We start from the raw sequence: 23,030 nt of genomic DNA, 5'->3' as shown, positions 1-23,030 counted from the left end.
TGGATAGCTGACCATCATTGGAAAAGCTCAGCCTTGTGGTGTGTGAATAGTTTGTGAAATTGTTGCAATGCAAGCGGCAACCATTTGAAGAGGTATAATACCAATATTTTTTTTGATTGTTGAATCAATTTTTTGTACTGCAAGCTTGTAGGGGAATATGTTTCTCTGTGCTAAATGATAATATAGTTAATTAATTGTAGCTACCTCTGGAATACCTGAAAGCAATCATCCCTTTCCCTTGTATCTTACAGTTTATCGAAGTTGCTTGAAAACTTGGTGTAGCCAGATCAGGCAGGCTAATTCAGCCCTGCTTCAGCTTGGTTGATGTAATCCCTTCAATTGCATTGGATTTTTTTTATTAGATAGCAAGTTAGCTTCTAATAAAGGTGTCAGACTGACAGACATTGATGCCATCTAGATGCATGATGAAGCATTGTAATGGTGATGCTAGAAGTCTTTCCATCCTAGGGAGCTGCCAGTATGTTCTCCTGAAGGTGCTTCCAGAATGAGATGGCTTGTTTATGTTTAAAAGCTGAGGCTTGCTCCAGATCGTTCCCATCAAGGGCAATTACTCTGGGAATGATAATGAGCATCATACTCGGCCTCCACTGAGATTCCCGGTACTACTGCCAGTTAAAGCAAAAGTGTAAGTGAGCAAAATAAGATAAAGACCACAACTGTTTGGTTGAAGACACAATACTTTCCTAAGGATAAGCCTTATCTCTAGATAAAGAGAAATAAATCCACAGTTTGGACGCTTATTAAAAGCAGCTTTTTTCCCCAGTGGAAAACTTGGTTGTGTCACTGAACTGCACACACAAACACACTTTTTGAGAAAAACAGAAACTTTCTGTAAGCATGTTCATTTCACCAAATCCGTTTTGCTCTGAGACGAAACCAATTCAAACTTTTTGACCAGCTCCGATACTGGAGGCTCAGGCTTCTTCATCTTCCATCATATAGGTGATGTGGGGCACACACTGGGCTATATGCTAGTCCTGCAGAGACCCCAGAACATTTTCCTGATTCTGGGTCTTTGATGTTTGGGGCTTCAGCCCCAACGCAAGGAGCCCTCTGACTGCCTTCTTGTTGGCTACAGGTGTCCTCCCTGCAGTTTGCCTTGCATTTTCCCATCCCAGTGGTGACAGTGCCTTTTGGATGCAATTAGTACAGCCTGGATTTCATGAAGTAAATGACCGTGAAAAGCTTTCAATATTGGGACAAACCCAATAGAAACATGTATGTTATCCAACAGAGGATGTTCTCAATTTCTTTGGTCAGAAACTGAAATTCTTACCTAGGATTTTCAAAACTCTGTTTGACCTTCCCCATCCCTTAGCTAGCTCTGAAAATCACAGCTGGTGATGTTTTACTAGACTTGCAATACTGACTAAATAGCTCTTTAGTTATTAGAGAATAAATGTTCATGTTCTACAAGTCTGAATTATATTAAAAACCTTTATTAGCACAGCTTGGCAAAATACACTTCTGGCTAGCTTTCTGGCCTTGGATTAGGCCATTCTTGTGGTTTCTTAATGACATGCTACAAAAGGGATATACTTTATGAGAATTTGGTGCCAGGTTTTGCATGTATTAAGAGGCATTTGTTCATAATACTGCAGAGTGAAACAAAAAAAAATTAAAAAATTAGAGTTACATCTTGCATTCATCTGGCTTGATTTTCATTGTACATGGCCTTTTATATTTTTTAAAATATAAATATATATATATTACATATATTTTAATATTATCCGATCTCTGTGAATTACTGGAGGTGGCTAATTTCTGGCATGTAGCAGTGCCAAAAGCCAAAGTTACTTTCTGCTGTCTTTTATTTTCCAAACTCCCCTTAGCAATTTTGGCAAAGTTGTCTCAATGAAAGAAGAACTCCTCTCGGCCACGTAATGGGTTTCCCCACAGCTGGGAGCAGAATAAGGCCACTGGGGCAGCCCATTTTTTTGAAGGCAACTGTTCATACCATGGGCAAAATGTCTCAGAAGTTTCTTTCCCATGAGACTTGGTGACACACAGGCAGTGCTGGGGTGTGATTCAGCTGTCTGGTTTGTTTTCCCCTCTTGTCATCTGTTTATTTGCTGCGCGACCAACAAGTCCGCCTCTTTTTCCTTCTGCTGATACTGTGCGTTAGTGTGAAAAACGGATGGGGCAAAGTACCTCATGGGTGGGAGGAAGTGTGTGCGGTGGGAAAATGGGGCTGGGAAAAAGGTCTGGGACTTGAGTAACCTTTCTTAGGTGTCTTTCCATTGTAAGAGTTTTATTGCAAAGGTGTGATTTTTGATAGCAAGAAGTGGGTTGCAGTGGATTTGACCCGATGCTCTCTTTCTTCCCACAGTGGGGAAGCCTCACAAGTGCAACTACTGCGGCCGGAGCTACAAGCAGCGCAGTTCGCTGGAGGAGCACAAGGAACGCTGCCACAACTATCTGCAGAATGTCAGTATGGAGGCTGCTGGGCAGGTCATGAGTCACCATGGTGGGTGGAAACCGCCTTTTGAGGTGTCTTGGACTTGGAGCATCTCTTGCGGGTTTTTTTCCATCTGTTTTTCTTCCTTCCTTTCAGCTTTGCATCACTTCCGTCTTGTAGATTGCTTATACTCAGATGGGCAGGAGGAGAAAAGATGGGCTAAAATCCTGACTCTGTCTAATTTAACACCACTAGGTTTGCTGATTTTTTTTTTTTTTTTTTTTTATGTCAGTATTTCACTTTTTAGTATGCATAAATACGCAGACATGAAAATAAAGCAGACCTCTGCAAAGTTACCCTAAAAATTAACTAAGCCAGGTATAAAATGTATGATTCTCCTCCCCTTCCTTTCTGATAGTGACTCATAATTATAAGGCATAAGGATGGTGGAGGTATTTGGAAGTCGTCATTTCTACTCCCTGTGATATTATCTTATATCCCCCCAAAAGGGAGGGATAGATATAAAAATCTTCAGAGCAGAATGGAATTCAAGAGTGTTGAAGAAAGTAATTATAACAAAAAAAAATGTTTATATGCATTTACATGTGTTAGTATTAATATGTTAACTAACACTGCATGTGTTAATATACATAAAGACTGAAGATTGCCAAAAAGATTGTTGAAAGCAACAAATGTCAAACTCCGTGAATTTGTTTTCAAAAAATTCTGTAGCTATTAGTATGGATAATGAGCATAATATCTCAGATGGCAGGCTTATAGGCTAATCTGTTGCACTAAATACTTAATGTTAGCTGTCCAAAAATTGTTATAATTTCATTCAGAATCAGTGTTTCAGAAAGTCTTCTAAAACTGAACATCTTTTAGCTTTTAAAAGTTGTCTTTAAATGTTCATTACTTGAAGTATTTAAATTTCTAACTAATCAGAAAATATAAAAAATATGTTTTTCATTTTCATTAAAAATTACTTTATACCTAAGAATACCAAAAAGTTAGGTTGTAGGTAAATTAAAAGGTGCAAAAGAATGTTTCCTCTTTTTTTTTTTTTCCATTTTGCTTTTCATTGTTGAGTGGAGTCATATGGCTTCATTTGGAAATTAATTATGTAAAAATTCTGAAAAGTCATTTCTAAAAAACTAAAAATACAAGCTTAAATAAAATCTATTCAGCATTTCTAATACAGGGTATTTTTTTGTGAAAAAAATCACCAAAAAATTTTAAAGAGTAATTTTCCATGAACAATTTAATCCTATAAAGGCATTCTGAATAATATTTAATATTTTAGTGTTTAATATCTATTGCCAAAATGTTTATATAGCTTTATTACGTAATTATTATCCTAGTAGACACCATGGAGATTAAAATCAACATTTAAAATGTAATGGGTGACTTTAAAGACATTGAAGTTAGCGATTACCTGCTTTAGACCTGACTTTACGCTTGTAAAAGTCAGTGAAAAGACTGATTTCAGGGCTTTGCTATTAGCAGGTACCTGTTGTGTGCATGGTCTATTAGATGGAGCACTGGATGCTAGTTGGAGTTGATAGTAGGGTTTTAATCACCGACTCCGTTCCCAACAAAATATACACTCTTAACTCTACAAGGTTGTGCCTGTCTTATTAACCAGTTGGGTGATGATTTGAGTCAGAGTAACAGTAGACTGATATAGTTATGACAGCCAGGTTGTTTCAGAAATCACGGTGTGGAGGATCTTCCCAAGTTCCACCCAACTTCTAGGTTTATTTTTCAGTTATTTATTAAAATTGGCTTTACTCTTGTTGACAGTGTACTTCTGAGGAAATCTAAAGCTTTTTCTAAGCTGCTTAATGCTATGACAAGAAGGGTAAGTCCTTAACCTTGTCTACCCAAAGACGCGGGCATGGTTGACCTTGCATTGATTTTTCTACCAACTGAAGTTAAACCAGTGCAAACCCCATGTGGACAGTTCTTTTATTTACAGCCTGACTGACTTTGCTTGGGCTTAAAATAGAAATGTTCACACAACCACTTTACTTTTCTCAACAAAATTACCTTAAAACAGCACTTTGAATTCAACTAGTGCCTCTTTCTCCTCTGGGCAAATATGCCTATATGTCCCCTGGTGAACGTTTAAGAGATGTTTGATCCACTGTCTTCATTGTGCTGTTTAGTGAGGGCATAACAAGGACAGGCAGCAACAGGGAGCTCCAAAATCAGCTGGAACCAGTAATAAATCTCACATCACATCCCAGCATCACTCCCACCCATGAAGCTCAGCATGGAAGTGAGGGTCATGAGCACCACCCTGTAGAGGTCTGCAGCAAATTCCTTTCTCCTGGGACTATAAAGACACCAGGGAAGAGTATACAAATGATTACTCATCTTAAAGATAGGTCTTAGTCTAACCCTGAAAAATGTACTAATTTCTTTCTCTCCCATGTCACACATGGAAAGGGTGTTCCTGAGGATGAGTGAGTGCATGCTTTGGAGATTTTGATCAGTGGTTTATTTCGCCTCACATTGGGGTTAAGTTTTCCTGTCTTTCCAAATATTTTCAAAGTATTTTGTTCTTGCTGAGTGTTTTGAAGCCTCTGAATGCATTTTGGTGTGACTGCTTGTCACAACTTTACTGTTATGCACAGAATAGGCAGAGGTAAGGGATTTTCTTACCCAAACCAACATCCTGCTTTAAGGACACAGGTGGCTGTGCTAGTTCTCAAGCAATATGGCCACCGTTTAACATCAGTCTAAATTATTTCTGCAGAGATTAATTGTTCCAGAAAACTGGAGGCAGCCCCTAGAGAGTTTGGATTTTTTTCAAGCATTGTGCTCAAGTTGATCAGTTTATAGGCATGCTACAGACACCTACTTGGGTGTTTTTACCATGGCTTCATGATGCCTTTAATTTCAATTATAATTGTCTTGCAGATGGCTAGATCACCTGACTAAAGCCACAAGGGGAAGCAAGAGGAAAGGAAGGAGGGCTAGTTTCCGTGTGTGGGTAGGAAGGTACAAGTTTCTGGGTCTCTCTCCATCCTCTTGCAGTGTGCTGGTTGCTTGCTGAGCTGCCCCTCCTTGTGGCTGGGTCCTGTCCCTGGCTCTCAGCATGATGGCTGCTGCAAGAGAGGTCCCATGACTTTGTTGATGGCAATTCTCGGTTAAGCAGTGCTGGCCCCAAAGGTAGAAACTAGTCTGTGGTCTTCTAGCTAGCAGCATTTTGGGGGTAACAAAAGTGACAGTCTCTGAATACCAAGAACATGACCTTTGTGGGAACAAACAGGGACAAATGTTGAAGGCTAGCCATGGTTATACATTCTTTTCCATCTTCACAAAGCAAAAATCCAGACAAATTCTTAAATTGGAGAGGAGAAGGGTACTCTTTTTAGAAGGAGAAATAAGTCTAGTCCTAGGCTGTGTGAGGCTTAAAGGGCAGCTCCACATAGAACACACAATGGCCTTGTGTCCTTCCTTCTTACATAGTTGCTAAAACATCATTAAAATGCTGGTCCCACAGGAGACTTCACACCAGGGTCCATGGGAATATTTCCTGTCATTTCTCTGCACACAGTTTTTTTTAAATAGCGATATTGTGAGCTTAGGAAAGGAAATTGAGGTTGATGGAGTAATACTAATTTATACCAGCTGAGACTTAGTCCAGTGTCTGTTGTCTGCACACAAAAGTATTTATCAGCAAAATGCATACTGGGTAATTTTTTTTGCTTCTTTTCTTCCCTATTCTTTCCTCACTGGAACAGCATAAACTTTTTTATAGTATGTGTGGTTTCTTACAAATTAAGAAGCAAAACTTAAAAGATAGCCACTTTTAAGCACTATGATTGAAAGACCAATGTCTTCAGGAACATAAAGGCTTTGTTCTGAAGACCATCCAGGTTTGTGTATTGAGAGTCTGGGCTTGGAAACAGCATTTGGTGTTAACTGCAGTTGAGGACATTAACAATGTCAGAGATGGTAAACCTTTGAATGGGCAGTCCAGGAGCACACCCTGATAGCTGATTAAGAACATCTCTGAACAGAAACGTACTCAAGCGTGGGCTTTTCATGGACTACATGCTTGATTTTTAGAATAAAAAAGCCATCCTGAGCTGAGACCATAAGTTCATAGCATAAAATGAGTTGCTGTATCAAAGCTAGTTATAACGTGTCAGCTGTTCTTCGTGACATCCCACTACTAAGGTAACGAAGTACAATGAAATACAACAAAAAAGGAATTGAATTTACTGCAGAGTAAATGTCTACACATGAGCTTCTATCACAGAGCAGCTGATTTGTGATAACTCTTGGTTGTGTGTGATCAGTTTGGTTTTCCCCTTTTTTATTTTGCTTTTCCTAGAAAAAAAAAAAGGCAGGCTGGGCTATTTGTCCTTTATATGTATATTTTTAAATTGAAATGAAAATTAATGTATCTAGAATTGACAGTGGGATCTTTAGCTTAACTCTTTGGGTTTCTAAAATGTGACATCTCACCTGTTTGCTCCCATTTTGCATGCAATTTAAATGGTTTCGGAAACTAGGCTATTTCCATCACTCCCTTCTCCCAGGAGATATACATAACAAAACACATTCTGGTAACTTATTCCCTTTATAACACAAATATTGGTGTGATACAGTGATTCTGTTGCAAAAGAGCCATGCCCTGGATTATACAGTTGAGTTCTGAGGTGGGAAAAAGAGCTTGCAGCATGAAAGATAGAAAAGAAAAAGATTTTACTGGTGAAGACTTTACTTCTAAAAGAAGTCCAAACAGAATTTTTGCGACTTGGAGAAGATGTCTTTTTTTAGTGCTATTCATTTTTCATGGAAGAAAGGTTTTAAATTCTGTCTAGGAAATTTTACACACATATACCCAACAGTAGAATTATTAGTTATTACTTAATTTTTATAAGACATACAAATGTCACTACATTTGGGGCTTGATTACTTTAATAGCCATCTGATTAAGAGGTTTTCAACTGATTTCCTGGGCAAGTACAGTCCTACAAAGCCAGCATACCTTGGGATTTAGGGACCTCTGCACCTCCCTAGATCCTCACCACCAGCCTTGTGTGTCCCGTACACCAACGGCTGTAAATTCTTGAAGTGGCAATCACATGCAAACCTGGCCCATGGCAGTGAGGATTGGTATTGCCACTGAGCAGGGTTTCATGCAGAGTGTGTGTGCATGTGCATGCCGATGCTGATTTTTGGTAAGCCAAAAGGACAGTCAGACACCAGTTCCCAGTGAAAATCAACAGACATAATATTTCCTTTCTTCCAAAATCTTACTGGTAAATGCTTGAGTAGAACTAGAGCAGATAGCTCCTGAGCAAGCACAGTATTTAAATAATGTTAAGAATTTAGCGTTAGCTATTAAAGTATTCCAGACCTCCCAGTCTGCACTGGATATTAATTAGGTCACTCAAACACTGCATCCCATTTTCATTTTGTTGCAACATTAGATTCATTTCATATTTATGCTTTTTCTTCATCTCTCACTGATGCCAGCAGGACTGCCTTGTAAATGAGAAACCATTGTGTTTCTCAGGGGGAGCATCCTGTACAAATAAAAAAGCAGCAGAGTAAATCATTTTATAGCATATGGTAGATTCTAAGCCTCAAAGTACTCAGCTTTCCATAGCAGCAGAGGCACAAATGGAATCAAATGAATAAATTGCCATGTTTTCTTATTATGAATGTCTGAATTGAGAAGTTCACCTGAGCAGATACTCTGTTTTGTAATTGCCTGGTATTTGCTCTTCCTTACTAGAAAGAAGGCAAAGACAAGGCTTTTATCACCTCATTTTTCATATCTTATGTGCTAGCAAACAGCCGCATGTTTAAGAACAGGGGAGTGATTATTCCATATTAGGGTCCTAAAGGTAGTAAAGTTACATGGGAGGAAAGTAGGCTGGTGGTGTTCATTTATGGCACAGTCTCAGGCTGAAGGTATCTGTGACACAAAAGACTGCTACAGTGAGACACCAGAGGATGACTAGCAGAAGATGTGGGTTTCAGTCCTCTACTACCTCTGTGATACCACCCATGACTTCACTGTAAGTTTTATCTGATACAGAGAATGCAATGGGTTGCTCACAGTTTACAGATTGTAGGAACTTCTTGCAAGATCACCCAAGTTTCTATTTCTCTGCCATCCATTTTTCGCCTCAAATAATTTTTTATCCCTCAGCCATGCCATTAGTGCACAAACTAGTAGCTGATCCTTCTTAGGTTTCTCTTGCTACCTGATGAAGATGAATGCGGGACAATTAGGCCACGTATTAAATTCATGGCAGCAGAGCAGTGGGAAGAGTGACACATGAAATCATTATTTGACATATACTGCAAATGACTTGGACTCTCTAAGCCTGATCTGCAGCAAGGTACCACTGACCTTTCTTGGTGTTTATAAGAGGATGCTCAACAAAAACGGAGTACTCTGTAGGTATTTAGTGATTAGCTATGTCAGCAAGTGACATAAAACCCCGTGTGAGTTGGTTGCTACCCTGGTCCCATGGAGTTCCTAAGTTCCTATACTTCTTTTGCTCTAGAACCTCATTCCCTAAGTCAACAAGCAACAAAGAGTGAAATGAGTAAAGACAGAATGGGTCATTAATTTCTTGTTATTGTCTCAAAGACAATGTATGAGCATTCCCCTAACATAGCACAGGAATGCTCCCTGCTGATCCCGGAAAGTGAGAAGACAGACAGAGAAGAATTGCATTCACTGGTTGTTAGGGATAAAATAAAAAAAATGTTGGTTTCTGCAACTGATTCTGAAGGGAATTTCCATACAATGTTGATTCTTTAATTCCAGTACAGCATTTGTTGATTTTACAGTCTCACGTATAGAAAGAGGAAACACACTTTAACAAACAGATCCTTCATTCTGGAAGCCTTTGTCTTGGGGAACGCACAACCAGGCCCAAGAAACATAATTCATCAGTGCCTTGTATGTTTTCTAGTCGTAGAGATTAGCACGAAAAGAAAATAAGAATGGTAAGCATGCCCTATCATAAGTGTGAAGTTAAGGGAATACACAAAGAATCATAACTAAAAAGTTACATTGGCAACAGGTGACCATATTGGAGGGAGAATAACAGAAAATATTATCTACAGAGTGAGTTTTCAAAAGTGTTCCTCCTCACTGGAGATCTTGAGTATTCAGAGCAAAACAAGTCCTTTAATAAATGCTTAAAGTTGGGCTTCTGCTAAATATGATGGTACCAAAGAGAGATGTTTTGAAAATGTGGCTCTGCTTAAAGGTGGTTGCTATCTTGATGCCCAGTGTGTTCCTACACCTTGCTTTATTTTGTGTTGCACTTGTTGCGCAATCAGCAGGGCTCAAATGATTTGTGTTGTCTGTGAAGTGTAGACCAGACTTGTCTGATACGATTTTTTGGTTTTATGTAGTACCTCCTATGGAAGATTGTAAGGAACAAGAGCCTGTGATGGACAACAATATTTCTCTGGTGCCTTTTGAGAGACCTGCTGTTATAGAGAAGCTGACAAGCAACATGGGAAAGCGTAAAAGCTCCACCCCACAGAAGTTTGTGGGTAAGCTTGAAATACGCCTTTTATTATTTTTAGTGCATAGGTATAGGTTACTTGTAATTTGTAATAGCCAAAAGAACAAGGGGAGAAGTAGCACTCTCAGAACTTGGTCGTGATGGGGAGGGACAACAGTTGAAATGGTTAAACTACAGCAAAAAATCCTGAAAATTATTGAATTAATTTTACCAACCCAGAGAATTCAAAAGTGAGGTCCCGCGAATCATGAAAATGGCTTAGAAAATCTTGAGCTTTTTACTGTGCCTTAAGGCTGTTTTGGTTTTTTTTAACTTTTCTCTGGCCCTTTTGAGATTTAGAGTTGTCATCCTTCCCTCTCCTTGCCCCAGCAAATAAAAACTAAGACTCTCATATAATTTTCTGTCTCCATATGTGTGTGTGTCAAAAAAAAACCAAACCCAAGTATCTCAAGACTTGTAACTTGTATTAAATTCTTGAGAGTTGGCAACAAGTGGTCTGATCATACCGGCATGAGGAAGTAAAATCACATTGCTTCTGTTGGAAGAAGTGCTTGCTCCAAGTGCACCATGCTGCACACAATAAATTTATTAACACATGAATATAAAACATGGTTTGGTTACCAAATTTAGAATCCTAGGCCCAGAATTCATATTTTGCTTTGTATCTTGACATCTTTAAATTGTTCAGCTTGTAACAGGAGACAGTATGGGGAATTTTGCTTTGTTTGAGCTGTAACTTAAAGCTTCTTTTTACTGCTACTGAGGCAGTGATAAACTTCTTAGGAGGGGAGCTGGGACAGAGAATTATTTGGGGTAAGTTTATGCGGCTAGACTCCAAAGTCATGTAATATGCATTTTCCACGTACACTCCCTGGAAGGACAGTTGTACAGTTTTTAAGGATGTCCTATACTTGTTCTGCCTATACAGAGGACACTTATGGAGAGAGGATCAGAGACTGTAAGCAATTAACAAAGACATTTAGAAAAGTCATTGCCCCTCAGCTAAATGCAGATTCAGATGGATTTGTTAAATCACCACTGAAGGTGGTTTTAAGCTAACCCACATGGTTTTGAATAGTAGGGGGCTAGCAGCATGCAGCAGCTCACCTGAGGGGACACTGACACGCTGACCTGGCAGCTCTCAGTCATCTGACCATTCCCAAATATCAGTGCTAAACCAAGGTTAGGTCAGTAACAATCCAACCCACACGAGAAATGCTGGAAGGCATCAGTATTTCCTATATTGTTATTAGTCCTTCTGAGATAAAAGCCTAATTCTTAGCCTGTTTTTTTTAAGAGTGGTCTGAAATTAATTACTGTATAGCTGACAAGAACTGGAGGATTTATACTCTGATTTAATTTACTGCTGTGACAACAGTTGGGATTGAAGAGGGTGGACATGGGACCGGGACTCTCTACTGACAAGCCAAGTACAGCTTTATGAGATTGTAAACATGGCCCTATCATAGCAGATTTCCCTAGTGTTGTCTCAGCAAATGCTGTACTTCTTGCAGGTTGTGATCAACAGTAAAATAGTTAACCATGCTGATGCCTAAACTGGTGTGTCTAGACCTCAGAAACATTACAGACTCAACAAAACCAAGGGCGGTTCATACCTCTTTCTCTTTTTTTCCCCCCGGATTGTCCTCAGACTTGAACAGAATTGTGTTTGCAATACCTCTCAGAGTTTATCTTTGCAGGGGTTGGAGACTTCATCTGAGAGGGCTGGAGACCTTGCTCTCTTCCCTTAAATTCTGGTGTACCTACGCCTGCTCTCAAAGCAGTATAGTTTACTGATTATAAGTATACGTCACAACTGAGGCAACCCAATTTTTTGTATGGTATAAATTGAATCAATTTTTGGAAGCTATAGATGATTGTCTCTTTTTTTCAGACCAGGAAGGTTATTTTACTTGTCCACCTACGTGCAATTGGCCATAGGCTGTTACTATCTTCAAGGGCAAATTTACTGATTGGAAATCTTTGCCTGAGATATGCGTAGCAGAGTATTACTCTCTTCAGTAGGGTATAGTACTTTGTTGTTAGATAAACCTGTTTCTTCTATAGGTGTAACAGATCACTTTTGTATTCCTTTTTTCTGGGGCTAGGAATCCAGGGTTTCATGTCACATGCAGCTTTTCATCCAGATCCAGCTGTAGGGAAAAGTGTCCTCTTTCATATTTACCGTATTTTATTTTTCTGCCTTTTCTGATTTTTTTTATGGCATCACAGCGTTTGAATTGAAAAAACAGCAGTGTCTGCTTTGCTACCTTTCTTTTTTTCACCATGACCTCACTTTTCTTCCCGTTTTCTCCCCCATGAAATATTGTTCAACTCTATCAGGAAGAACTTGTAATGGTTCTCTTGCTTGCAGGAAATTTTCCTGTGCATACTGCAAGTGTGGCACCTGTCCAAAACAACTTAATGGTGTTTATGAGAAGGTCATGTAAGCATAAGCTAAAATCTTTGCATGCTACATCTATCAATGCTTTACTGCTTTTTCTGATCAGCAATTTCCAAGGGACCTTGGTTATGGACCACAGTCTCTACTCTGGCTGAAATTTCGTGAGGAAGGGAAGCAGCATACAGCAAATTGAGTTAATTTCTGAGTGAGAGAGTTGGTTATATATCTGCTATTGAGGTACTAGTCTTACCAAACCTGTTGAAATAATGGAGGCAGAAAGTATAACTTATGATGCACAGGAGTCTGAGTACTTGTTTTAGCCTCTACTTCAATGAAGGGAGAAGCAGGCACTAGTGAAATTGAAAGCAACCATTTTCAAGCTGATGACATGAAGCAGATTCACGTATTTTCAGTTTGAATGTAGCGCTTACTCTCACAGAGTATCACTGAGGTTAAGAGCTAGCAGGATACAAAACGGAGACATTTATGTGGCTTACGATAAGGCCACAGTTGTTATAGCAAGAATTAAAAATACACAGGCATCTTGGAAGATCAGCCAGCTTCAAAGTTAGAGTGAACTTCTACTTAATAAGGGTTGGGAAGAAATTTACGCAGTGGTAAATTCTGTAACTGCTTTCTCCAAGGTTTCTTGCAGCTTTCTCCCAAGTGTCTGGCACTGCAGTTGCTTTAGATACTTGACAAGATGGACTAAAGGTATCACAGGACAGCCGTGTCTGTGTGCTTTCATCTAGCTTCAAATACCTGTTTTTGAGGTTTTTTTGAATGTCATATGATAAGATGACCACAGTGGAGAATGTTTCTTCTTCTACTTCATGAATGTAGGGCAAGATTAAATAGAATTTCAGCATAATTTTGCATGAAAATTCAAAATGATGAATCTGATTAGTCAGTTTTAAGTACAGATTTGGCTAAAGAGGAATTAAAATTGAAAACCATGTTGGACTGGTTTGTTAACATTTCTTCTGAGCTCTATGTTTTATGCTCTCTCCTCCCCACGTTATCATTTATTTTACTTTTTTTGTCACACTATTTCTTAGGTTCTGACATCTTTGGAACTGGTTCATAATTAAAGGAATGAATAATTAAGGTCACTGGCAATTTACAGTTTTCTCTGCTGTCTGTGGTGGAGTAACTAAACGTGGAAGATAAAAGGAATCAAAATAAGGTTTACGTAGTTCATCCAAGTAGTCCATAAAGAACAAGTATTACTTATTGATCTATGTAGCCTACAAGAGACAGCGTGTTTGGAGTCTGAATCAGACTCTCAACAGAGCCAGTTCTTTATTCAAACACAGGAATGATACAGGTGGCCAGAGAACCAATGGACTTTTCCATTTTCATTTCTTTCTTCCCACCGTGCCAAAGACACCACATGCTTCCTGGAGCTTTCCTCCAGTCCCACTTTGGCCCCACCTGGGAAGAAGCCACCTCCCATTAAAAAGTTGTCTGTTCTGTCAGTTGGCAGGACAGACAGCAAGACTGTCAGCCCACAGTAGAAATACTGAAAAGAGGATGTTTGATGGCAAGACTTATCCCTAGGTCATGTTAGATTACAAAAGTGATCGTTGTAGTGCCGATTGCTTCTTCCTTCTTTCCCTATTTTTTCTCCAAATGTCTAATGTGTAACAAAGGAATGGTTTTCTACACTATGCTTTCTTTCGGTAAGCTATAAGCGTACCACAGCCAGCCATAGGGCAACATAGTGAGGTACATGAACATGGGGTCTAATGAGCAGTACTGCTGAAGGAAGTAGGAATAGTCACGTGCTTCACTTCAGACTTGCATTTAATTACCTTGCTAATCAGGGCTAAGTTCCCAAGCAAAAGTGATGCATCATCTCCAAGGTTAACCTGATTGTTCCGTGGGTAATGTAAAATTGTTTCTCTCTTTATGCATCACTTTAAGATAAGCCACACTAAGTGGAATGAATTATTATAGTGAAAAATAAAATGCTGAGTGATAGCTATGTTGAGATGTACTAATGTTATTTGGAACAGATTTGGGCTTACAGTTCTGTTTCTTTCTTATGGTGGTTTATACGCATTTTGTTCCAAGCAATTTTGGCAAAAGGTGATACGAGATTCTTGAGTTCTTTAATTCTTGAATAGCCAAACCAATTGTATGTAGTGACGCCATGAATTTATTAGCTTACACTATTGAAGAAAAGTCTGGTTTTATGTACTGAGGCAGTGAAAAGTAACAAAGACAATGAAAACCAACCAAAATTACCAGACTTTGTAAAATCAGCTTCAGAACTGTTAACAACTAGCTAATATTTGTGTGCATGAACACATATGAGTATGTATGTCTTGTATCTTACACATAGTTATACATATAACCTTTTCTATTGAAAAAGAAGAGTTATATGAACTTTCCCTGTACTTGCACTCTAAGGCCATCACTGGGAAAGCAGTGCTGCTGAGCTGAGCACTGATGTAAGCAGTGGTAAATTTGTTAACTTCAAAGTAGAGCTGTGATACGCAACATGTTCTGTGACTAACGTAATTTATGACTGTGTGGTTCTGGTTTCGCATATCTGTAACACCATTGATTTAAAAAGGTTACAAGGATGTTAATTTGGATTCACATAGTGATCAATTGGCTGGCTTCATGATCATTATATATTCATTTATCCTGTGTCAATGAAAGTTACTTTTGCCTTTTACCAAATGAAACTTAGCTACACGTGTGGTTTCTCTATTTTGTTTTCTTGCCTAAATGGACACTGGTGTGTGTGTATGTGTCTTTTTTTCTCAGTCCAAAATATCGAGGTAGGATTATTATTTGGGGGGGAGGAACTACAAAAATACTATAGCCTGAACACAAGGCAGCAGGTCAAACTCCCTGTGCTCCTGTTACTTGCTCTCTTCTGTAGCCGTATTCAGTCATTTTATATTTTGTCTGCTGGTTGAAAGATTTACATATTGTGGCTCTACAGCTGTAAGGTCCCCACTGTACCAGTCCTCTGTACCTGTTGGTTAAATTTCTCACTATGCAGCCCTGTTGTAAGGTACGTATGAGGCACCTTGGAGTGCAGGGGACATGTGGTACTGCCTCCTTTAATTTTGGGAGAGTATGTCTAATGGTATAAACCGGCAGAGCTTCATTGACCTCAGTGGTTCAATCCCATGTTATACCAGTTAACATGTATTTCCTAACTTGACGAATGAGGACAGTCAGGCACAGTGGAAGGTTTGTAATTGGTCTGGAGGTCGCTGTAGCCACATACTTCACCTGGAATAAAAAAAAAAAAAAAGCTGTTGGTGAGGTTGCTCTTTTACCCATCTCAGGACAGAAATTTTGTAGGAGGTCAATAAACAAGTAGAAGAAGGCTAACTTTGGACTCTGGAATGAATTTCACCCCAAGTCGGGGATTTTCTGTCTCTCCTCGCACCTTTTACAGTGCAGCCTTGGAGTGATTACGTTGATTTTTCTCATTTATTTGCTCTTGTCCCTTAGGTGAAAAGCTCATGAGATTTGGCTATCCAGATATTCCCTTTGATATGAACCTAACCTATGAGAAGGAGGCTGAGCTGATGCAGTCTCACATGATGGACCAAGCCATCAACAATGCAATCACCTACCTTGGAACCGAGGCACTTCACCCCCTGATGCAGCACACACCAAGCACAATTGCAGAGGTGGCCCCGGTCATCAGCTCAGCTTACGCTCAGGTCTATCATCCTAACAGGATAGAAAGGCCCATTAGCAGGGAAACAGCTGACAGTCACGAGAACAACATGGATGGCCCGATCTCCCTCATCAGACCAAAGAGTCGAACCCAGGATAGAGAGGGCTCCCCCAGCAATAGCTGCCTGGATTCTACTGACTCAGAGAGCAGCCACGAAGACCGCCAGTCCTACCAAGGAAACTCTGCCTTAAATCCCAAGAGAAAGCCAAGCCCGGCTTATATGAAGGAGGACGCCAAGGCTTTGGATGCCACAAAAGCTTCTAAGGGCTCTTTAAAGGATATCTACAAGGTCATCAATGGAGAAGGGGAGCAGATTAGGGCTTTCAAGTGCGAGCACTGTCGCGTCCTTTTCCTGGACCATGTCATGTACACCATCCACATGGGCTGCCACGGTTACCGGGACCCACTAGAGTGCAACATCTGTGGCTACCGAAGCCAGGACCGCTATGAGTTCTCGTCGCACATAGTCCGAGGGGAGCACACATTCCACTAGGCCTTCTCATCCAAAGGGGACTCGTATGAAGTAGAAGAACTGCACATGAAGAAATACTGCACTTACAATCCCACTTTTCCTCAGACATTGAGACGCCTATTATGTTGTTGTTGCTGTTGTTGTTGTTGCTGTTGTTTAATTATTATTATTATTAACCTTATTTTTTGTGGACCCAACCTCATTTGCTCTGCCCAGCTTAAGAATGGAAAGAAGGAATGGAAGGGATAAAAGAGGGGTTTGTTGTTGCCATCACTTTGTGGTGAGTGACCCGCCTCCCTTTCTGTGGGAATTGAAAGGCAGTCCGTTTCTGTCTCAACCAGCTGTACATCATGTCCTTTTTTTGGATATCGCTCAACCCTGCTAGGTGCTTTAAAGTCCCCATGAGATGCCACTCATTTACAATTTCAGACAAACAGGTAGAAACATTTCAGAGGAGAGCCTTTTTCAAATGTATAGATATGGTGTGGGGTTTCGGTGGCTGGAGGAGAGGGGAGGGAACTTTATTCTGCAGAATGATCAATTATTTTTAAAGCAAAACTGTTAGGAGCACGAATCAAAGTCGATATTCCTTTCAAAATTACTTTCTAGGTGAGCTGCTTTCCTGGGTTCAGTATGTATTGCCCCTCTAGAATGTAAAAAAACCAACAAAAAAAAAAAAAAAAAACAAACCAAAACAAACAAACAAAAAAAAAGAAATTTATGTCTTAACACTGTACCACATCACAGCAGTTTAGTTTCATAAGTCAGGGCCTTCTGTGGTAAGTCTGAGGCTTTGTATTTTTATTTTCCTTAACTTATGAAGCACCTTTTTTAGAATTGTTGATTTGCTGTTACTCCATGCCTGTGTGTTGACTCACTGGCTTCTTAGCGACCCTTGGGAGCCTTACTTATTTAGTTGCACCCTACGTTTTAAGAAATAGCATTTAGAAATAACATTTAAACTTGCTTCTAGGACAGCAAGTGGCCTAGGAGTGAGTGAGAGTCTGTAGTTTACTCAAGAGGTTCTGCTGCTCTTCTGAAATAATTTTGTTTTAAAATTACAGATTTTAAAATGACAGAAGTACTAGTAGCAAAGTGTTCTTTAAATATAGGTATATGTAGATATATAGTTGTATAAATACTTTCTCATTCTATTATCACAGTGTTAACCTCTTGGCAACAGCCTAAACTGAGACTTGCAGCTGGGAAAACGCTAGGAGCCAGATCCTTGGCCAGCATTAATCCTCTTAGCTCCATTGAATTTAATGGAACTACCCCAACTACTTCAGCTACATCAGGATCCGAGCCTTGACTGTTTTTCCTATTGTTAACATCTTATTTGCTCATTTGCTGAACCAGTGACTTCCTTTTGTTTTTCAGTCATCAATTCTGCTTTAATTTATGGGTGGAAGTGTTTGCAGGTTTTGCTGTATAGCCTTTGCTCTTGGAGACCACAGAAGCCCTGCAAACAAACAGGTTGCACATGACCTTCCCTACTTCTTCAGGTGGAGATGCAGGTGCCGTGCTTTGATTTGGATTTGCAGATTTTATTTTTATTCCTATTTATTAATTTCACTGTAGGGAAAACAAATGGAGAAACAAACTCCAGAGCAAGTCGTTGAACTACAGACTGGACAAGGAAAAAAAAACACCAATCTGTTTTGTTTCCTTTCTTTTTCTCCCAGTAAGTAACAAAGCCAGCAAGTTGCAGGTTGCATCAGTAAAAACTGGGCTTAAACCTACATGACAGATTGCCATTGAAACCCAACTGTTTGTACCAATCACAATTGAAATGTTGTTGTTTGGCAACAAGAGCACAGCTTGAGAATGGAAAGATCTGCATGGGTTTAACCCCCTCTGTGCACGCGGTCTCCATGCGCTTGGTGAGACCTTTTCCAAAGTATAAAGTTACTAAAGTGTAAAAGAGAGAGCAAGATCAGGCCATAATGAATTCCCATCTGCTCACTTCAATCTGCGTACTCGACGCATATGCCAGTTTGCTGTTCGTTTTGAGGGTATTGGGTTTTTTCTTCTTCTCTTCCTAGACCTGGAGCATTTGAAAGTAGGAGCTGAGTGGTATTGATTGAAATCTTTTTATGGTGACATTCTTGGCAGCTAGAACCTGTGTTTAGAAAGGATACAGTAGATCATGGCCAGATTACCTGATGACTGCTTCCCAGCACTGAAATGCTATTAAGTAAGAGCTGGTAAAGTCTTGCAGTAGCCTATTAATTATAATACAATATGGAGAGAAACGTCATCTTGTGTAATGTGAGAGCTATCAAGGCTGGGAATATACGGGCTTTGGAGAGACAGATTTAAAGACCTATTCCCAACATTGTTCTTAATGTCGTTGGGTTCCTCCCCCTCCTTTCTTCGCCCTAACGTAGAGAAAACTCAGGCAACTGAACTGCTGCCATCCTCCAGACCATTCTCACTTTCTTGTGCTTGTTGCAATCACAGGAGTTTATGTAGGAGAAAAAGGGGGAGATGCTGGAGGGCATTACTTTTATCCTGTATGGCTGATTCTCTGTAGCTATGAAGGTTGGCTTAGGAAGCAGCCAGCCATGTTCTGCATCAGGATGTGCTCAGAAATTCAGAAAAGGAGCGTTGCTTTTACAGCATGTAACACCAAAAAAAAAAAAAAAAAGGTGGGAAAGGTGCTGGCCCTGAAGGTCACAAGGCTTGCACGGGCCTCCAGAAAGACATGTGCCTGAGCCAGAGTTGCTGCCAATTCCTTTCAGTCTCTGGGGAACTCCATTCTCTGCTCTGTGGTCAGTGGAAAGAACATGGGCTATAGTTTCTTCAAATAGTTAGCACTATGGAAAAGTGTTAAAAAATTCTTTCCATGTTTGGGAAGGCATCAGAATACAGGAAAGGCAATCTCTTCTGTATCCCCAAATAAGTTGGCTGCCATTATATCTGCAGTTCGTTAGTGTGCACTTTCATTCATTGATACCTTCTGTAGTGTACATTCTGTAAATGTTTAAAGGATCAGATGGGGAGGCTCAGTGGTTTTGTTATCTGCCTTCAGTTAAGCCCAATTTCTTGTTCCAATGGTAGCATGCAAGATCTGAATGTGAGCACTGCCACGTCTGAATGTGAGCACAGGCACGGAGAACTGGGGAGGCAGTCGGGAGACAAGGTATCTTCCAAAAAACTGCGTTTTTTGGAGAGCAAGATCACGAGGGGTTGCATTAATTTTTATTATCAATGTCCTTTTCTGAACACTCACTGCCGTTTTTCATCCTAGAGCTAGGGAAAGGAAAAAGATTAAATTCTAGTTCAAATTTTGAACAAAGTTTTGGACTAGCATTTATGTCAGCATTCACTTCCTACTGAAAATTATTGGAGGGTTTTATATAAAGTAGTTTGCCCCTACATGGAAGTGTGCAAAATGAGGCCTCGGGGATTTATTTTTTTTTTTTTCTTCTTGCTTGCTCTCTGCAGATTTCTAAGAAAAGCTCTTGAGTTTTGTCAAGTTCATTAGTCATTCACAGTGTACTAGGAATTTCACTAGATAATCCTTGGCCTGCGGATCCATTTGTTCTAAGTATTTGGTGTTGGAAATCAAACCTGGCTGATTTTTATTGGACTCTCTTGAAATTCTTGGAATCAAGTTTCCAGTTAAAAACATGCATTTGCAAATTTAGAACTGTCTTTCTATGAGCATTCTCCATTTTCATTTAAAAAAAAACCCAACATTTCTGCACACATCCCTGCCAGTAAATCCTGTCGCTGCTTTTTACATCAAATATGGCGAGATTCTGACTCAATTTAGAGTATTACAAATCTATTAATTAAAGAAGAAGTGTGACTGCTTATTCTGCTCTGGGTATGATCCATATTCTTGGAGCAAAGGGCATTATCTATATATCTGCTGTTATGGCCAATGAATTTTACAGCCCCTTCTCTTTGCAGTCAGTTAGGAGTGCAAATCAAAATATATAGCATTTTTCAGTAAAGCCAGCTCTTTACTCAGTAACTTATGGCATTAAAACAATTTTATTCTCCTTAAAAAGTGCTTCCATCTATGATGTGATGTGAAAAGTGTCTAGGCATTAATGTCTATTGGTCTGTATTAGACAGAAAGAATCTGAATTTGATAATTGGCCTGATTTTTTTTTGTGGGCTTAATGGTGGTAGTTTCTATAATGTGAGGACACAGCTTGCAAAATAGCCATGTGGACATAAAGTATATTTAGTAAAAGGTGAAGAAATTCTCATTTTTAAGACTTTCCAAATTTCTTTCTGTTTAAAAGGGTATTCCTAAATTGGGGCTGTCATGCAGAAGAGGAGGCCAGGAATTAAACCAAATCCTTCAAAACTGGCCTTTAGTAGAACATTATTACTGTTGTCTAGGTCCTGAGCTGGCTTTTTCATATTTGAAAGAAGCCAGGTAGCAGACACTCCTTCCTCCAGAGAGAAACTTTGGAGATAATTTAGGGAACAGTGCTTATTTCAGCCAAGGACAGGAGCCACAGTAATACAGTTCCTTTGCTAGATAATACTCTTTCCTTAACTTTCGCTGTGTGTTATAATGTAACGAGGAGGGAGAAGGGAGGCTGCACTGATACCTGAGTTGCCTAAACTCAGTGTGGGATTTTAGGAAAAGTGCGATGAAATTGACTTTGATGCTAGAAATTTGCATCTTAGCTTGGCTTAGTATCATTTAAAAACAAAAATGGATGGTAGTAATGGCCTGCCATCTAGGGAAGCTGGAGATTTTGAGAAAGTATATTTATATATATGGTATCATATAATTAGATACATGCTTTATTGTATATGTGCCTTTTTCAAATGCATTTTGGAAGTTCATGGTGTCATTCATGATATCCTACCATACCTTTTCAGAATGCATGACAAAAACCAACCCAAATTAAACATCCCTTCTCCTACAGCGTTATTGAGGCAGATCCCTCTCCCCTCCTGCCACCCTCCTTGGCAGCTTGACCCATAGAGAGAACCATCTTAGTACTTGGCTGTGGGATTTCCTGGAGTCCACTGGCTTTTGGGAGTGGGAAGGGCTGAAAATTACCTAAGTGAAGTGCATTCCAGCTATCCAGCCAGAGCTGGTCTCAGAGCTGGTCCCAACTGACACAGTGTCCCCAGAGTGGTGCTGAGACTTGCTGCAAAAGCCCCCAGCTGCGTGGTGCCCCGCAGAGTGCTGGGGCAGCTGTCTCCTGTATTCTTCCCCTCCACAGCTTTAAGTAAAGCACACTTGAAAATGGACTTTGCTGTACTTTTAAGTTCCCATTGAGGAATGGGAGCAGACTTTAAAGCATCTGCCACTTGTTTCAACCTGGAAAAAGAAATCCGGCAATAACAAAAGTCCTTTGGAAATGGTTTGGAAGTTTGACTGTCGTGCTGCTGCCACCCTAATAGCTGACGTAGAGATGAGAAGCCCATCTGTAGAAGATGTTATGGAGGTTTATTAGCTGGAAGACTTTGGTGAAAAGCGCAGTGTTATTTCGGTACTTTCCTGGCAGGTTGGTGACCTAGTTTCAGATCTAGTTATTTACCCTGCACGGGTGCAGCCTCTAAGGCTGCAGGCGCAGGCACGGTATGAAGCCTGCTGGCAGGGGAGAAGGCTAGGCCAGCACGCTTTCGGCCAGACCCTGAGCCCAGCAGCAGCCCGGTGCCAGCTCCTTGGCACCTCTCTGCTGGGGTCGGGGCCACGGTGGTCACAGAGAGTATGTGGGAGGAGGAATTAGGAATTGGGTAGAAAAGAGGTAGAATTTGCCTCATAGTAAATCTCTCCCTTTTTATCCCATTAAGAGTCGTCCTAAAGTATAGGCCAAGGAGAACATCCCCGGTTTCTAATTTAGGTTCCTACAACCATACCAGGAAGCGAGAGATTTCTGTCCTTCTCCGCTGAGGCTCTGAAGTGAACACGGGACAGTCAGGAGGAGGTGGTGTGCTGACATCTTGCCATGCTGCACACTTAGTAGGCCAAGATCACAATAAAAATTGTATTTATTTAAATCATCTAGCTTTTCAGTTAATCGTGCAGACAAGCATTCCTGGTTTCTGTTCGTTTCCAGCCTTCGGAAAGGTGGTTCTTGGTATGGTTGTGCGGATCCTCATTTGGGAGGATAACTGTCCATGCTCTCTCCTTCTATAAAAACTTTTACTTTACATACAAATCATGGGACCTAATTAATCTGTGAACAGAAATGACCATTTCAATAAAGACTTACATTGCTGTAGTAAAACCTAATATTATTTACAGTTACATAAAAAAAATACTGTGATGTATTTACTAGCAGTACGTGAAGTATTTTAACAGAGTGAATGACGATGAAGTTAATCAGATCGTGTCTTGAGAAGGGCTCATGTGATGCATACTCTGTTGGGAGAAAGGGAGCAGCTTGACCCAAAGCTTGAGCCGCTTCCTTCCTGCGGCAGGTACTGATTTAGGCCACAGCACTGCAGCCCAATAAAACATTTGAGCACGACTAGCCTCCTGCCATCCCTTTGATCCGATCTGGAAGTGCACAGGA

The 23,030-nt window shown here is 40.1% G+C and overlaps 1 protein-coding gene across 4 annotated transcripts in view; it reads left to right on the top strand.

Moving 5' to 3' along the window:
* The window catches only part of IKZF2 (IKAROS family zinc finger 2), a gene marked incomplete at both ends in the record, with an annotated part of 107,941 nt that extends 91,393 nt beyond the window's left edge, over positions 1-16,548 (top strand). For 2 of the 4 annotated variants that reach the window (XM_082484201.1, XM_082484198.1), the window contains 3 exons: positions 2,351-2,488; positions 9,824-9,967; positions 15,824-16,548. In XM_082484201.1, the coding sequence (XP_082340327.1) occupies positions 2,351-2,488; positions 9,824-9,967; positions 15,824-16,548 (1,007 nt within the window). The remainder of the gene's footprint in view (positions 1-2,350; positions 2,489-9,823; positions 9,968-15,823) is intronic. The other 2 variants (XM_082484200.1, XM_082484199.1) reach the window with 1 other exon arrangement.
* Positions 16,549-23,030: the final 6,482 nt, after the last annotated feature.

This window comes from Vanellus vanellus, assembly GCF_965231255.1.
Source record: "Vanellus vanellus genome assembly, chromosome: 5".
Taxonomy (NCBI): domain Eukaryota; kingdom Metazoa; phylum Chordata; class Aves; order Charadriiformes; family Charadriidae; genus Vanellus; species Vanellus vanellus.
The sequence above is the reverse complement of the archived record's forward strand: the minus strand, read 5'-3'. Positions and strand labels throughout refer to the sequence as shown.